General features: G+C 37.0%; 1 protein-coding gene across 1 annotated transcript in view; it reads left to right on the forward strand.

Annotated features, from left to right (window-relative positions):
* Positions 1-18,462, forward strand: part of snky (ubiquitin protein ligase sneaky) — an 80,541-nt gene that overhangs the window by 19,002 nt on the left and 43,077 nt on the right. The window contains exons 2-3 of the mRNA XM_090380714.1: positions 5,613-5,725; positions 6,008-6,145. Coding sequence (XP_090236840.1) covers positions 5,613-5,725; positions 6,008-6,145 — 251 coding nt within the window. The remainder of the gene's footprint in view (positions 1-5,612; positions 5,726-6,007; positions 6,146-18,462) is intronic.

Below are 18,462 nucleotides of genomic sequence, written 5' to 3' on the forward strand. Positions count from 1 at the left end.
CAAAGCTTTTCAAAGCTCGCAGATTCCTGGGGTACATATTTTTAGAGGCTTAAAAATAAGGTCAAGAGGATCCTAAACAAAGAGTAACTGTGTTATTCCCAGCGTTCTAGTGACCTTGAGGGACTGAAGAAACCACTTCATTGCACCCCGATAAATCTGGTCTTGGCCCAACTCAAATTATTCTGTGTGATGAAACCACCGCATATCAAGATTTGTTGCTACAGAAAATCCTTTTATACTCCTTAAGACTAATTCCTCTGAACATGACACTGTCGTGTGTATTAACCTTCATAATGAAAGGTTTGAAGAAGGAAACTTTTCCATGTAAACTCTGTTTACAGGAGTCTCTTTTTGCAGTATTCTCTCTAAAAACTCCTCCTGTACGTTTCAGGAACTTTTATAACTTTGAGTACTGTTTTTCTGGACAACAACGAACTATTTGGAGATATTTTATCAAAACACGGTCTCCCATATTCCACGTTCAACTTTGCTAAGTCTAACTGTCTTCCGCTTGCATACAGTTGTTTTCCAAACGGAAGTCTTGAGAGGCTTCGATATCCGTCGTACGTTAAGTCTTGCCTTATGGTATATCTCAACCTGCACAACTTCAAATTCACCAAGCTTGTATCCTGTTGACACGTAAATTATAAATGAAAGTCTACTTTTGTAGCTTCATTTTTTATGTTTGTGCTACCACATAATCTTCAATTATCACATAATTAACAATTTGCACGAAATATATTTATCAGTCAGTGATCCAGTACTTCTGGTAACACAGTGTACGTCTCAACGTATCTTAAACTTATCTCGATAAACGGAGATTTGTTATTACACAGAGATAACCTGTTTTGTTTGTCAGAGATAATCCGTTTTGGTTTGTGCTGCAGGTGGAAAATCAAGAAGAAACCGAATCGTTTAAGCAAAATATAGATTCTCTAGACAAAAAGAGTAAAAGCCCTTCCCGGACTCGGCAGATAGAGGATAAATTCAAAACATTTAAAACAGATCTTTTCGGACAAAAAGCAGAAGCTCTGTATAACAGGAAAATGGATTACAGATGCGAAGGTGTGGATAATTATTTTCTCATTCTTAGCATTTAAAATATTCAATTCGTTCTTTGGAGCTTGATCGCTATAATTCTCTTTCTTTTCCTTTCTTACAAATCAGAAAGTTGATTGTTCTGTAACTCGAAAAACATAAATATAAATAAAATGCAATGACAGTATATTAAAGTAAATTAATGAACTTTTAGATTAAAAGGTGTTTAGTAAAATTATTCTCTGTAAAAATTAAAAGAATTTATTCGTTCAAATATTACTGTGGATTGTGCTGCCATCTACTGTCACATATATGAACCTAATATAAGAGTACCGTTCATACAATTACTTTTCTCTCCTTTATTCTATTTATAATTAAAATATTTAATATCTATTACACTAATAAAATATTCGCTTATAATCCACTAATTTATCAATATAGTTTGTGATATCTGTTTTCTTTTTTAAACAAGTCTGAATTTGAAATATCAGTTAAATTAAAAAAAAAAAAAAACTGATAGAACTGACACTCCACTGCATACTAACAACGACAAACGTTTTTATTATGATTATCTAATTATAAATTCCTCACGTCAACAGGTGACGAAAGTCTTATCGTTGCCATTATCATTTAATTCTTCGTTGTCAACACCGCTGATAAGATGATGTCATTGCCCTTTTTTTATGATGAATTCCGTTTGTTTATTATCCAGAGTTCTATGATTCCTGGTGTTTCTTTAACCCACTCATTTCTAAACCATTTTGCTAAAGTACTACTATAGTATGTGGTTTTAAAAAATGCCTGCAGCCTTAACAATGATGCTAACATAGCTTGAAAACCTTCCTGGAGGGGAATGGAAGGTCATTTAAAGGGATGGCGATGCATATTTAAGCAGAAAATACAGGAAATTCTGTAAAAAGCATTTTATAACTGGGAATTCTTTAAAATGTGCTAACTGAAAGAGGCGGGATAGGAGAGAATGTGTAGGGAAGAAATAGACTGTCTCCTTGTACTAGAGCCCTACTGTGTTGTTGGTGGGGAGGTGGGAGAGTATCCTCTTGAGGGGGAGAGAATAATATAAAGTTATTATTTTTTATTATATCTTACAGAAGATTCTCAGGATCATGAGGGTAATTTTCTTTGTTTCCCGTTAGTCAGGATTCTCTCGTCAAATTGTGTGAGAGCAAACTCTTAACTAGGCAAGCAAGGCGTGTTATATAGAATAACAGGACTCAAAGTGAAAATAAAACATGAAATTTATTACATACAACACAATATACAATTTAACTAAATAGCATATGATCATAATATACAAAGCTGACTCAGAGATAGCCTGCAAATATTATTCTTATTACAGTTTCCCTTCACTAGTTATTCTGATTTACAAATAAAAAAAAACACCTGATTCATTCTTCTTTTCTTATTCCCTAACTAACTCCTAGCACTTGTACATTCACTGTATCTATTTTCTTTACTCCTGGATAAAATACTGTTTCATATAGTAATAATCCAATATGCTACATTCATCATTCAGCTCTTTGTTCTCACCGCACTAATGTCCCTACTCGTTACTAGTCATTCAGATAACCCAGCAACTCTTCATTATTTAAAATACTATATTCAGAGTTGCTCATATAACTTAATTACCTATCATTTTAAAACATATTCAGAATCCTTCTTTATACACTTTACTACCTTTCTAACACATTATAGATATTTGTATCAATTTCGTCTATTACTCATCCCTTCGTTTCCCTTGCATTATACACTAACCCTTTTTAACATAATAAAGTCCGTTAGTATGTGTACCTCAGAGATAATTTATCTTTCACTTTACTTTCTAGGACTACCCCCTTTTCATTAATTACCCTACTATTTCACTAACAGTCCTTCTTGTTAACTTAATGTACTTAATATATCGCTCACCTACTTCTATCTTTTTCTTTTCTTCTCCAGGGAGGTTTCAGGCTTCCATCTTAGGCTCTCCAGGCTATCTTCTAAGACTTTCCTTCATCTACTTTCTCCTGAATCTGCTTCAGATAGTTTTCTGGAACTCTTGGCCGCTTAGGTCTGGCATCCTTGATCCGCTGCCTTGAATACACAACTCCTCCTTTACTACGGATCACTCAGATGTATCTTTCTCCAAGAGGTCGTTACCTTTCCTGGTTCACTTAATCGTCTTTCATAACTTTTTTTGCTTATCTTCCTTAGCCTTCCCGTTACTTTTCTACTCTTAACTATTTTTCCCCTTACTGTCTAGGGCCCTTTTTGCACTCCCTACATTTCTGCAGTGCCCGACTTACTTTTTTCACTCTTGTCTCCACGATCACTCTTTTTTCCACACTCCCTCTTCTCTTCACACTCACGATCCCTTCTTTTTTCTCCGTCGTTTAAACCTCTTCTCATAGGACTCTCCACCAATTCCAAGAATTCTAACTTTCCCCCTTTTCTATTCGTTAAAAAAATTTACCATAACCCTTTTGCTCCGTGTGCAAACCAAGGCTTGTTCCAGTAATTTTCATATCTAGTTCTCAGAGTAGCACAAACCTTTCATGTCTGCCGTTGTCTCCAAGGATAGCCATTTTCGTCTTTTCACATTCGCGAAAATGTTGCCACTTACCAAAAAGTCGCCACAGTGACCTGGTCGTTTCCGACCCAAACGCTAGCCCATCGGGACTTATGTCCAGCTGCCGCATAGATCAAACGTTTCTTAATGACTTGCATTTCACTGACCCATTGTTCTGTTTCCAGTAACCCTTTTATGCTCGTTCACTAATGACCACTGCTTCCCTAGTATGGGGCGGCTGTTTTTGTTTACCGTCAATATCCCCCTTTTTCCCAGGCATTCACATGTATATGTTACTTTCTCTTCATTTGACTGCTATTCAATTTACACATCTGTAATCGCTTATTTCTAAATCTAGTATTCTTCCCATATATTCTTCTCTTAAATGTCAAAAACTGCTTTTCCATATCAAAGAATAATTTATTCCCAAATCACAAAAATTTCCCATAAACTCTAACCCTCCATATTTGTAAGACATCTTACAGCACAACATGACCAAATCTATCAGGCTGCTGTTATTGTGGGTAACAAGGCTTTAGTAATAACTCAGATTCAGAAATTGACCTTTTCACCTTTTCACATGGGCGTTGCGTCGAGATCATAGATGATTTTGAAAAAGTATGTTTAATAAGTATTTATCACCTGTTCAGAGATGAGCCTCAAGCCTATCCGAAATATATAGATAAAGTGTGTTATATTTTAAGATCCGAGAATGTGATTATAGGAATAGATACAAAAATACTAAGTCAGTATTGTGGGGTAGTGCACGGACAGATAATAATGGAATGTTATTTGAAGATGTTGAAGATTGTTTTATGTCAAATAGATTATATATAGTGAAAAGGTGGTCAGTTGGGTACTTCCTCGTCCTCATTAGGATATTCAAATGTTGATGTAACTCTTTGTAGTAAATCATTAGTGAAAATAGTTAAGAATTTGTATGTTAGAGATGGACGGTCAACTAGTGACCATAGAGCAATAACATATGAGGTAAAAGAGTTTGAGAGAATTGAATAGATGGAAGTAAAAGAGAATGGATATAAATAGGTTTGTGGTAAAGTAGACGGACTGGAGTAAATTTTAAAATATAATAAGAATGAAGTTAAATAATTGAAATGAGAAGTATTGGAACAGCAGTAGGGCAAAGTTTTTAGCAAAAATTTTGTATGAGGCATCCTGTGAATCTGTGAGGAGAGGGGGTAAAAGAAAGAGATCAGTGCCTTGGTGGCATGCAGGATTAACAAGACTGCGAAAGGATGTTAATAAGGAAAGATGGCGTTTCCAAATAGCCAAAAGGTTAAAGACTGACGATATGCAGAAACATAGAATTAGAAATTATGTACAAGAAATAAGGAAAAGTAAACGGCAGTCATGAAGAGATTTTGTACAATTAGAAAGAAACAGGGACCCTTGGGGGGTTACCCTATAAAATAATAATGGAGAGATTAAAGATTGAGAAAGTTCAGTACTCTGTACGGGTTGGCTCGAAAGGGACGCTTAGCTGAAAGACAGTGATAGATATTCTTCAGATGTTGTTTCTAGACGATGAAAATCAAGAAAATGGGAGCGTTACTTACAGGAAGTTGTGTCAGAAGCGCAATAACTTTTGCATCGGTGAAACCAGCAAGAGAATGGAAAATCACATGGCAGAGATGAGCAGTGATCGCTGACGTGTGGAACTACGACCATAATTCCATTCTGTGAATCTAAATCTACAGCAGATCAAGGGACCGAGCACTGCATGTTTCTGTAAAAGAAACTGATCTGATATCACTTCTCGTCAGGGTAATTTTAAGTTAAAGTTTGGCTAAATATCCCTTCTTTGAAATAGTCATCCAGATACGATAAGTAATTGAATTAACGTAACCGTTTTCTGCAAACTTCCCCGCGCCAGATCTTATTAATATATTTATTATTATTTTTTTTTATTTTCACGAAACTCTATTTTGTGATACGTGACTCTGTGCCTTTAATGCATTATTAAATTGGACTTTTTGTTTTTGTCTAGTTTTCCCATTATGGGATTTAATCCTATTATTTGCTCTTTCCTGTTATCAAGTTTCAGTTCAAAGTTCAGAAATCATTTTTCCAGTGAAATTTCACAATACGAGGAAACAGCACGTAATAACAGGAAAGACGTAACAAAAGAATCAAACACGTAAACAGAGAGATACTGACGAAACAGTTTCAAACTTCAAAAATTAAAAAAACACTGACGAATACCAATTTTTGTTTTACATCTGAGCAGAAACTAAACTTTAACTAGTTTCATTTTATCTTTCGTCTAGATTTTGTGCGAATAAAAATAAAAATTGTGCGCAGTCTGAATGTATTTCTGTATAAAAATACTTTAAATGAGAGAATTTTCTCCTTAAAGGGAATGAATTCATTTTTAATTTTCAGAGGTGTTCACTGAGGGAGCAAAGTCATGCAGAGATAAGTTTCAAAAATCCTATGACAGATGCCTCTCGAAACTGTGGATTATCGGATATCTTCTGTGTTGGCCAATGAAATTAAATTTTATTTGCGATCTCGTTAAAGGTGAGTAATTTCTATTTTTGTCGCTAGATGGCAACAGAATAGCAAACAGCACTGAAGTGGGGAGGGAGTATAGCGTCATCTATGAATAACGGGTGACTAATACAATGGGAAAAATTTGCGCTGTTTCTTGTTTGTGGATGACATCACATTTTTGTCACTGGAGTCACTGAGTAAGCATATTTTAATCAAACACAAAGAATTATCGATATATATTTGTTCCTGACCAGTTAAATTGTATATTAACAAATACATATAATAAAAATCGTCACTGTTTCTTTTATTTTTTTACATTTTTAGTGCCATTCTTGTTAAACAGTTCGTAGGAGCATGCTCCACTAGGAGCCAACTTCTAAAAGACAAAGGAACCAAAATGAACTTTATATAACAATGAAGAGATGCTGCATTCCATCTGTCCTCTTCAAAAAGACTCGATAAAAACGAATAAATAAACAGCTAAATCCCCTCCCGAATAAAAACCCGGTAGTGTTACTGTTAGGCACCAAAAGAAGTGGACCCACAACCATTCACCCGAATACTATTGCAAACGGGAACGGGACTCCTACTTAGATCTTTTCCACCTGGTGTGAGGAGGACGGTGATCCTACCAACTGTGCTACCCAAGAGGGTCCTTGAATTGGGCGAGCCAGTATATGATGTACAAGGAAATACAGTGCAGATGAACATGAAGACCAAAGAATGTAAGGCAAATGTGAAAAAATGCTAATACTACAGCCCACGAAATTAATAACAACCGAAGACATTTCAAAAGATTTGCATATTTATAAACTCCAACTGAGAAACATGACGACACTCAAAGAAACAGCAGAATTCAAACACAATTTCCCTCGTATATAGCACAGTTCGTAGGATCGATGTCCTTCCCACACCGGGTGGTAAAGAGCTGAATTCGAATCCAGATGACGGTAGATATCTTTATGGGTCTTTTTTCACAACTTGGCTGAGTTAGTCGGTGTCAGGAGAGGGTAGCATGGTGTTTTCTCCAGGAAACTGGGGTTTTTCGTCCAGTAAACAGACAATCGACCTCAGAACACACGAAATTTAAAGACAATATACACGGAGCAACGTGCCCCTAGTCGCCGATGCCCCTAAAATCCAACAACAATCAAGCACAAGTGCATGAAGAAGCATACGATCGGTACCAGCCGTTGTACTAAGAGAGGAGTACGTAGATGCGAATGGGCTCATATTTTATACACCTTAATTCACCTACAACAAAAACAGCTTCATTGTCTGTCACCGAATTTGATAAAAAAAAATTCATTTTTTTGTAGTCTACAATTTTTCTTTCTTCCCTGAATATATGCCTGGCAGGGATGGCTCCACTCATTATTGGTTTTAATAAACCAATAATGACCCCTTTTCAAGGAACTTAATGATATCTTTAAGCGAGGTACACCTGTACCAAAATTATAAAAAAAATGAACTAATAACATCACTTTTTAGGAAATCTCCCAATCTGCGCTTATCCATCTGACCAACACGATAGATAGTCACCTCCTTCCCTGAAGTAAATTTTAAGACTTTTCACAAATTATATAAAGCAAAAAGTTAAGCCCAGGTCAGAGAGGATGTTATTATGCATTACTGGGGATAGAATCGAACGAAATATTACTTGATTTTTTCATAAAAATAAATAATGTGACTTAAATTGAAGTATTTCTTAAGTAACAGCGTGTTGATGTATTCCCAACCGGCTAAGAAGGGGTTTCAAAATTTTTTAAAATTTCATTCGTAATTTGTTAATAGTTCCTATTTGTAATTATGATAGTGATTTATTATTTATATATAATAATATATTTTTGAACTACTATTCGAATTTTTGGTGCTTAAGTAGCGGGTGATCATAGTTTTAAAAGACAATACTCTTTCAAATTTTAGGTAACCTAACCTTCTTTTACTAACATAAAAATAATTTGTTGGAAAGAGAAAGCTGAGTTAGTTGAATTTGAAAGAGTATTAGCTTTTTAAGACTAAGATCATGTAGTAATATTTAAATGCAGAATTTTTGAACCATTTATTATTTAAGGTTCTAGTGAGCTTTATAACTTCGATAAGTTTATTTTAGTATAATGAACCATTAATGATTGAAATCAATCATGCGCAGTGAGTGGGGAATAAAAACAAGGTTCTTTGGTCCTGTAATTATTAAAATACAAAAAATAAATATATTTTTGTGTATGGTATGGCGATATAGATGTTTTAAATATGTCTATGAGCTTGTTTCAGAACCCTCTAGTGGCAGCTGGACATGGATGGAAGGAATTTTTATTTAAAATAGACTAGTGGGATAACAAAGAATTGTTAGGCAGTCTTTTACCTTTGGCTATGCAACATTTTGGATATATGCCAAGCTTTAAAGAGAGGGAAGAAAAAATATATTTTTTTAAATACCCAGAGTTTCTTACCATCACACTTATCATGCTTTCTTCAGCAGGTAAAAATACTATCATCCGGTTATTGGACTATGTTTTAAGCCTGTGTTTCCTTTTATAAACTGCTAGGGCAGTTACTCCAAAAAACTAAGTTTACTGACAGAGGAAAAGTAACAGAAAAAAGTGACTGCAATTTATATTATTTCGTTCGTCTGCTTAAAAAAAAGCCAAAAGACGATGACTTGTTTAATCTCGATGGAACCTGCTTAATGGAAGTTTTTGAAAACCAAAGCACTTAAAATAAATCTGGCCTTAGAGGATACTTCTAAAATATTATGCATCGCATTGAAAAAGCACGTGACGTACCCTTTAATGCGCGTTTGCTTTCAATCGGAACAGCTGTTACCAGGTTCATTCGACACACTGTGACGTCACAGAGTTGCGCAGTTGTTAATATCTCGTGCGAGTAGTGCGTATGTACAATGACTGGCGGATTAAGTTTGCTTATATGTATAGATACAGACACGTTGCGCCACCTGGCGTCAGTAGCACACTTTTAGACTGCAAAAACCGGTTGTTACCCCTGTGGGCAGAACACCGATAATGTTAAAAGCAGTTTCGCAAAAATACGTACTAACTTTGGGATTCCAGTCACTCATTTTCACGGAAGGAAGTTGGATCGTGCCCAAATGTGACGTCACCAACAGCTGAATGATACACACCACTGCTTCTCTTATTCGTGACGTTATGAGTAAAATCCCGTGACTTCGTTAGTAGAGGAGGCGACCTCCCACCATCGTGACTTGCAGGTATTCACCTGAACAAGCGACATAAACACGAAAACGAGATCAGGGACAATATGTTGGCACATAGTTAAGCGCATAGCACGTCTTTAATGCTATGGCAACATTTAAACAGAGGGCAATGGCGTTGCCATAGGTAGTTGTCATTGACACAGCCATTCGTTGCCTCAGCAACTAGAGGCGAGGTTCGTTATTTTTGTCTGGAACATTTCCTTGTGTGACTATGTTATGCACTATGTAAGGCTAAAGAGATGTATAATTGGAGAAATGATCAGCGTTACTTTCACTTTACGTTTGAATAAGTTTATTGTTCTGACTGAAGCTTATTGTTCAAACCTGGAACATCCAAACCTTTCTAATCCGAAAGATGCAGAGTTAGCCCCTGGTATCTATGGTCAAGTCTGGTGGATTAGTATAAATTTCCATCGGGACTTCTGTGAAAACCAAAGTGATTTAATTAAGCAACTGGTCAGACAATCCAGGACTATTTACAGATTGGTAGATCAGAAAGGCATGGGTCAACAGCTACTCACAAATATCGCAATGGAGTATGGAGTATCACAATTGTAGGACTTTATTGAGTACCGATCATTCAAGCATCCTAGAGGAAAGAAGAATTTAATATAGGGGAGTCATGCCTTTTTCCAAGGCTGAAGGTCGCAGGCAGCATGGATTCTTGCAAGCAACGCTCCTGGACCACAAAACAGTTCTTTATTACTTACGCATTTTTCAAAATAGGGTTTAATTTTTCTGATTAACATTTACAGTTTAATTTCTTTTATATTCAATAACTAAATATGAAAAATACAACATATTGAGGAAGATATGTAAACCATCAGAAGAAAACGATGCAAAAATCGGAATATTTCTGAAAATGGATATTTTCAAAAGCCAACATGAAACTACACGAAATAAAAAAAACTATTTAAATATGAAACCTTATTGGTGGCCTGAGGACCAGATACCATTGACCTAACATCGGAGCAACTTTAAACTGTTGTTCCGATATTAGATTAAATTAGTCAAAGGAAGCTCCAGCTAGCTGATTACGTCATCAGCTTATTTTTAAGTTAAAAAACTTTTTATTAGTACGTGCGCTGAAACAAAGGGTTTATTAATCGCAGAATTGAAATACATTCGCAGCAACAGGGGCTGTGACCAACAGTGTCCTAAGAGAGTAAGAAAGAATTAATTTAAAAGAAAACAGAGTCGCTTCGCCGCCATCATCCTTCCTGATTTGGAGCTTGAGCGTACCTGACACTAATAGAGTGCTATCGGGGCCTATTCAACCTGTCAGTTATCGCAGATAAGACAGCAGCAGCACACAGTTCGAAGGTTAGTAGCAAGCGGCGAATGCATGCGCATGCGGTAGCGTCCAAGGAGCCTCTGCGACACGATCCCACACCGGAGGCTTTAGGCTGAGGCAATAGCGAGAAAACGAGTTCAGGGTTTAGTCGATAGACGTCACGTGACGTCATTCTCTTTCCTTTCCCTTTTCCCCCATCCCCCTGTTGTCGACGACAGGCGAGTCACGGCCTCGTGCCGTTGGGATTGGCGAAGATAAAGTGACGGTCTGTAAGCCCATCGCCGGAAGCTTTACGACATTACAATCTCTGCGGCATAATGCACGTGCGTGTGCCGTTATTGTGCGCGATACTGCACCGTAGAAAGTTGTTGGGGAGGGGGGAGGGGATGGTACTGGTTAGTAGGTCCGAAATGTGGCGCGTGCTGAGGGACGACACTAAGTTTTTAGAACGTGCGTATATCGAGTGCCGGCTTTCTTCTGTCGTGCTTCAGTAGCTTTCTGTGAATCTCGTTTTTGAAGCGAGAGATAATAATTTCGAATATTCCATCATTCCTGGAACTGTGAGTTGCCTCTAAATATATCTTGACTCACCCCAATTCGAATGGTTATGAAAGCAACATTGTTTTACGCGTACACGCTTCTATCTTATCTCGGACTTCACTGCAACTGAAACATTTTAAATAAAACTTTCCACTTTTTAAAATAATAAAATTTTATAAATTATTAACAATTAAAATTCTAAAATAAACCATGGAAGATTTCGACAATAAATGTTGTTTTTTTTCATAAATATCTCAAATGTAGTAGTCTCACTGCCAAGATAGATGGAAAACTATGCGATCAATCAATGTCGTATATGAATGAGTTTGAACTACGCGCCGTTATTAGCATAATCCAAATATTCATCGAATAACAGACTTAACCCCCGACACTTTCTCCTCTTTAATTCATTTTCCACAATTATATGCTTTTTTCTCCAGCAAAAGAATCCTTCATTCAAGGATTCAAACAGATTCCATTTCAAAACAACTGGGGAAAAGAAATTTAATAGTTGATATCAGGAACACTTCTTCATCTTTGTGTGTTAAGTGCCAAAGCAACTAAAGCTTTGAGGCAACCGGGTATTGTGTCCGCAATTTGCGTGTGTTCTGTGATTGGATTGCCAACCCAAACCTGAGACCGACTAACATCATCCAAGTTGTGGGGGGGAAAAAAAAGCCCATGAAAGCGTCACTGACACGATTAGAACTCGGGCCTTTTCCTCCCGGCGTTGGGAGGAAAAGATAATATTCACTTTCCTACTTGGAAAGACCATATCTGGAGTGTATTGGACCATCCAAACATTGAAAAATTTTTTCGGTGGGTAGAAATTTACTAATGCTTTACAAGCGGTCCCGGATTAAAGCAACTAGAGGCCCTGGGCTAGGAGACCTTGGGAGGCCCAAAATTAATAGCATCTGATTATGAGAAACAAAACCTCGTTCTATTCGTTATTTACTCAATGAAAGTAGAACATTGCTGAAATTTTAGCATTGATAAAAAGATTGTTTGTAAAATTATAACCTTTAATAAGTTTACAAAAGTATGAAATTAATGAAGACGTTCACACAACATTCATAGGGGAATCATAGCTGTGTTATAACATTACACTATATACAAAGTGAGAACAGTTTCTTTCGAGCTTTTTTGGATGAAAACTTATCAATTATATCATTAAAATCAGTAAGTCGCAGTTTATCATTTTCTATGCAGAGAATGCTTAGATCAGACAACCGATCTTCGAACATTGTTGACCGTAGATCATTCTTTATCCTTTTTAGTCTAGAATGATCTTTCGCAGTACAGATAGTAACCATTAAACACAGGAACAATCTGAAAATTGTTTCCACATTTGGAAAAGCTATCCGAATTTTCTCCTGGAATATTATTTGATACATATCTTGGTGGTTGAAATTTTCGTTTTCAGGATGAGCTTGTCTGATGTACAGGTGGAAGTGCAAGAGTTCATCGACTAGACTAAGATCAACATCCTTTGGATACTCTTGCATCAACATCTCAACGCCATTGTGAATCTGTTCCTTGGTTGCTTGAAGGTTCACCAAAAATGAAAAACTGCCAGCTACACTCCTATACACTGTTGCACTTCTGTCTTGGTTGGCTTCAAGAGCATCCATGACAGGAATAAATGAATTTACCCTAAACTTGTCTCTTGGAGAAAGTTCGTCTATGGCTGTCCCATCATTGTTTTCTTTTTTTCGTACTCTCTGCCTTCTTTTGACAGTTTTTTACTCTACATCCGGTAAAGTAAATTTTGCTTGCTGTTCAATTTCATCAAAATTAGCCCGAGTGTTTGATACGAACTGCAATAGTGAGCTGTAAATATTTGCACATATGCTCAATGAAATTTGCGTACTTTGGAGTGCCTCGTTAACTTTATGAAATTGATCTAGCAAATGTGTCCAAAGGTGAAGCATGAAAATGAATTAAAATTCTTCCATTTTCTGCAGAAGATTTTCAGCCTGTCGTCTAGTATCTTCTTTTTCAGTTTCATCACAGTAAATATGACTGAGCTTCAACAATGTTAGCATAACTTTCGCTAGTAGCTGCAGTAGCTTTGGCGTGAGCCTCCCATCTTGTGTCTGATAAATGTTTAGGAACTTTTGACTCAGGAGGCAAGAAATTTTTTAGCACTGCCCATCTTTTTGTAGAAGCTGAGAAAAAACAATAAATCTCATTTATCGTGCCAAAAATATTCACTGCATCCAGACACGAATCAATTGCAGTTCGTCCAACTAGATTTAGGGAATGTACAGCGCATGGAATAAACTTTGCAAACTCGTTCCTTTCCAGAATTTTTTGTTGAACGTTCGTTATACTTTCCAGTCATATTGGCTGCATTGTCTATGATTGTCCTCTACATTTACTGAAATTTATTGCAAGTTCACTGAAGTAGTTCAGTATCAGCTCAGCCATACTTTCACCGGTGTGATCTTTCAGTTAAAAAAAACTCAGAAAGCGTTCAACTGGTAATCCATCACTAGAGAAACATATCTAACAATGACAGTAAGTTGATCAACATGGGAAACATCAGAGGTTGAATCGACTAATAAACTAAAATAACTCTGCTTGTTTGATGTCGCTCAGTATCGATTCTCGAATTTTATTAGCCATTAATCCCAGGGGGTCACATCTGGTGAGTATGGGCTTGGCACACCCAGGTTCCTGAGCTGGATATCATCATTCCTCTCTTGGTGATTCCTTTCTACTTCTGACTCTTGCTCTCTCTCTCTCAGGGTAACTTGGGAATTTTGTTTGGCTGGTGCAGCATACGCTTCAGGCTTCCTTCCACCATATGGCTAATAATAATAATAATCAACTGGATAACCTCTTCACATATGGCTTTGGAGAAGTATGATAGCTCAACAGAGCCTTTACCTCCATACTGATTTATGTGAGCATACAGGGAAGGATCAAATTTGGCAATTAATTCAAGCAATCCAAGAAAGTTACCATTGTTTGGTGAACCAAATGTTTCGTCATCTCCCCTAAATGCCAAGCCACCTTCTGCCAAAAGGGAAATCACTACAATAACTCGCTGAAGTACGTGTAAGATATAGATCTTCAAAATTAATATATAAATATTTATTTTGCTAAAATAAATCCAAGTAGGGCAATGGAAAGTGAGGATCAGCATTAATGCCCGAGTATTGATTAAAGATAGTAAATATTATATTTAGTTTTAATGCAAATAAGGTTAAAGTTTGAAGAACACTGGAATTAGTAAAGGACAGTTTTAGGCGTGGGAATTAAAATAGTGGCTAAAAGGTAAACAAGTAATTTAAATAATACAGGAGAACAAAAAGAGACAGCGCAATGACTAGAGAAGGGGTGCCATTTGAGAACAGGCGTGAAAGGGTTGCTGAGGGAAAGAACAATAGACGTGAAACGGGATTATACAAAGCTTCTCTTTTGATCTAAGCCACTGTTAGAAAGTAAACAGGAAATGAGTGGGCGTCCAGTGTTCGCGTCAAAAGAAAACGGCGTCAAGTTGACTAATATTTGGGTGTTTCGATATATTTAGAAAGAAAAGTGAGTGGTTTTTGGGTTACTGGCAAACATGAAAGGTGTGAAAAAAATAAGAAATCTCTGGAGAGGGTTGGTTTGTGGCCTAGGGAGAGTTGTTTTGCCAAATAGAAAATTAAACAGAAAATGGGGATGGATTGGAGTCCTTGGGGGAGGCGTTCTAAACTTGAGGGAAAGAGTAAAGTTCTGGGGGAGAAATTTTGAGAGAGTGTGCATTCTGTATCTGACTTCTGTGTGGTGTGGTCTAAGGGAAGAGGGTCGTGAGTTGCGGGTTGAAGTAGAGGTAGGCCAGTTTGGTAATGTAGGACTTGTAGAAAAAGTCTGAAGAGTGGCTTGCGAAGGAACCGCTCATGGGTTCCAGTTCCCACCCATAGAGAATGAGCCAAGAGTGTACACATATGCCTATATAGCCTACCTGAGATGGTGCGTCCTGTCCGCCACTACGGAAAGCAGAGTGCCCAAGATATGGAGAAACCCAGAATGCCACATAACTGAAGGAAGCTTGAACGCAAGGAATGTGGGATCAGCTGCCATTTCGGAATGTAAGTCGGGTCCTTGTTTTTTTATTGAACCCCGAAATCTTGGACTCATAATCTGAATTCCTGTAATAATTGATTGATAGTTCTTTCTAACGAAGTTAAATTTGAAATAGGCAAGTTAGTACTAAGGTTGAGATAGTTTGTTATGTTTATAAATGATTACGAAATAACGTAGAGTAGTAAAGGAAATGACTAAGCAGATAACTACGGAGTAATTAAGGTAGAATGAGCGATTTATAGTGAATATTACTGATGTAAGAGGATACCAGTTGTAAAATCTGATGTAAGCGATAAGAACTTAGTAATAGATAAGAATGAGAATGATTGCATATTTTTTGATGTTTTATAACATGTAAGATACAATTGATACAAAGTAAAGTGGATAAATTATAACGGATAAGGAGCGCCCTCGAGCATTAGTCTTGAGGGAGAGATTGTGTATTGAATTATAGTATGATTTAAATGTAATGAAATTGACATGCATATAGGTAGTTTGTTTGTTTGTTTTATGTAAATGTTGTATATAATGCTCATTAAAGGCTTGTAAATTTTTGTAAATAAATGTGTGTCTTTAATGTTCTGCTGACACCTGCTTTACACACCCTAGAATTTGGAATTTTCTGTAAATTGCAGTCAGATTTGCGTTTGTGGGGTAGGCTTGTAACTTCAGTAGGGTGGAAGTGAATTGCAAATAATTAGTTTAGTTAAAAATTTAATTATTTAATATTCATTCATTCCCCCCCCCCCTACAACGTGCCTCCAGTAATCCTGCTCTGCTTTTATTTACTCTTCGAGTTTTAATGTGAGCGTTTGACCACGCTTTCTTGTCCGTTAGCATAGAGTTCATATGATTTTTAGAGTTTCCGTGGGTTTGAACAAGATAAGCGTGATGCCAATAATCGAATCCAGTAGAAGCTAAAGCTGTAGTTGAGGTAGTTTGGTTAAAGAACAGTTTGCACACAAAACACTTTTCGTTTTGTGGGAGAATACACTAGCCATTCTCGAGGGTCGGTTTCTCCATTTACTTTGGCGGAATGGAATAAATTCTTTGAGCAGAACCGGGCTTGGCTTTTGTATGTTCGCTTCTAGTTGGTAATAGGTGCTGAAATTCCGATGGATCTTTCTCAATCCAGAATGATATTTCCTCGTTATTCAATTGGTCCATAAACTTTGCTCTGTTTTCCAAGTCTTTAAGACAGTAATGAACTTAAACTGCTTCTTTTGGTGTAACTGTCGCGTAGCATGTTCCTTCAGCGCCTTGTGTTAATTTTTGGCTGTAGGTCCTGTCACTTCATTGTCACTTTCTCCAGAAGTTTCTGTACTTGTAGTGGTAGTTACTGACAACAGTTCTCGCGAAGTTCTTGGGAGGCTGTGTTCTGTATATAAACTGGTTGTTCTTCAGTCTGCTCATATTGCTCAGTGTAGTCTACTTGATTTTCTTCTGTTTGTAAACACGAATGTTCTGTATCTGAGGGATTATTAGGGCTGTTTCTGCCTGCTGTACAAAGCCATATGACGTGATTGACTTTAAACGCTTGAGTATTTCCTTCTGTTATTTTTGCCGCTTTCGTTTAGTAGCACCACTTTCATATCGCTTACTCGTTATTATTTTCACAAAAGGATAAAATTAAATATTATTGTGATTCACGATGATATAAAAGAATCCTCACTTGTTCTCAAAACGCACGCTATAATGATAGCCAGATCTGAACACTTGTATTGCTTCAAAACTGACTTTACCATTTGATTCTGAGTAGCTTTAAAGCCTCCACGAACTTTACTAAACAGTAAGTACGCACTTGTGTAACTGTTATACAGTCATAGACTCATACGTCAAGTGTTTAATGTTACTAAGCAACTGGGCCTTGATTTTACTAGATAGTAAAATCAAGGATTCAAGGGCTAGTGTGTTCGATACTCCCATCAATGTGTTCCTCAATTTTGGATTTGTGCTAACACATTAATTTGGCCTAGGTACGTCCCTGATTTTTATTGTTACAAATGAAATAAAATTAATGGCCAATTTTTTAATTTTTTTTTTTTTTTTTTTTTTTTTTGGCAGAAGGCCGAGGCCCACCTAGATTATGAGGTCCTGGACAGCAGCCCGCTCAGTCCATATGTAAATCCAGCATTGGCAGCAAGACAAACTAAATATATACGTACAAAATTTCAATCTTCGTGTTGTAATTGTTCACAGTTGATAGGATCGCCGTCATTCCCCACACCGGCTGGAAAAGACCTGAGTTTGAGTCATCGTCGATGATGTGAGGTATTTTTTATGGACCTTTTTCATAACGTGGACTAAGTTAGTCGGCCTCAGGTGAGGGTAGCATGGTTTTTTCTCCCGGAAACTTGGGTTTTTCGTCCAGCAAGCAAAAAATCGATCTCAGAACACACGCAATTTTACAAACAATATACACGGAGCAATAGTGCCTGTTTTATATTTAGCTTCAACAATTTCTCTTCCATTTTTCTCTCAGTTATTGCAAAGTCATTTAGCTCCCTATTAAAACTTAATATACTTCTGGCGTTCCCGGCCCTAAAAAATTCCTCATATATGAATGTAGATGCAAAATATTTATTTTGTCAGCAACCTGAGCAAGATCATCAACAGTTAATCCATTCATATCTACTGGACTAATATCATTCATCCCTTTCCTTCTAGTTTACATAAGTAATGAAGTGTTTGCTGCTTGTTTTTGCATTCTTTCGCAGAAATTTATCCCTTGTAGGTAGCGCAGTTGGTAGAATCGCCGTCCTCCCCACAGGGAATGGAAAAAGACCTCGATTCAAATCCCGTCGATGACGTGAGGAATATTTTTGTTTGCCTTTTTCACAACGCGGCTGAGTTAATTGGTCTCAGGCGAGGATACCAGGGTTTTTTCTACCAGAAACTTGGGTTTTTCGTCCTGCAAACAGGAAAATTTGACTACAGAACACACACAATTTACAGACATAACATACACGTCCAATAAGGGCCTAAGTCGGCGATGCACCGAAAACCCAAACAACAGAACAAAAATCAGTAACTTCTCACAATCTGCCTTAGCTTGCATAACACCATCCATGAATTTAAGGGCATCCCATGCATATTTCTTCTCCTCTACCAGGAGTCTCGTCAATTCATCTATCATCCATTTGGGTCTAAGCCTTGAACACGCTTGAGTTGAGTTTCTGTAAATTGCAGTCAGAT

The sequence above is a fragment of the Mastigoproctus giganteus genome, chromosome 9 (genome assembly GCF_048544385.1).
Source record: "Mastigoproctus giganteus isolate SK-2022 chromosome 9, ASM4854438v1, whole genome shotgun sequence".
In the NCBI taxonomy this organism is placed as follows: Eukaryota; Metazoa; Arthropoda; class Arachnida; order Uropygi; family Thelyphonidae; genus Mastigoproctus; species Mastigoproctus giganteus.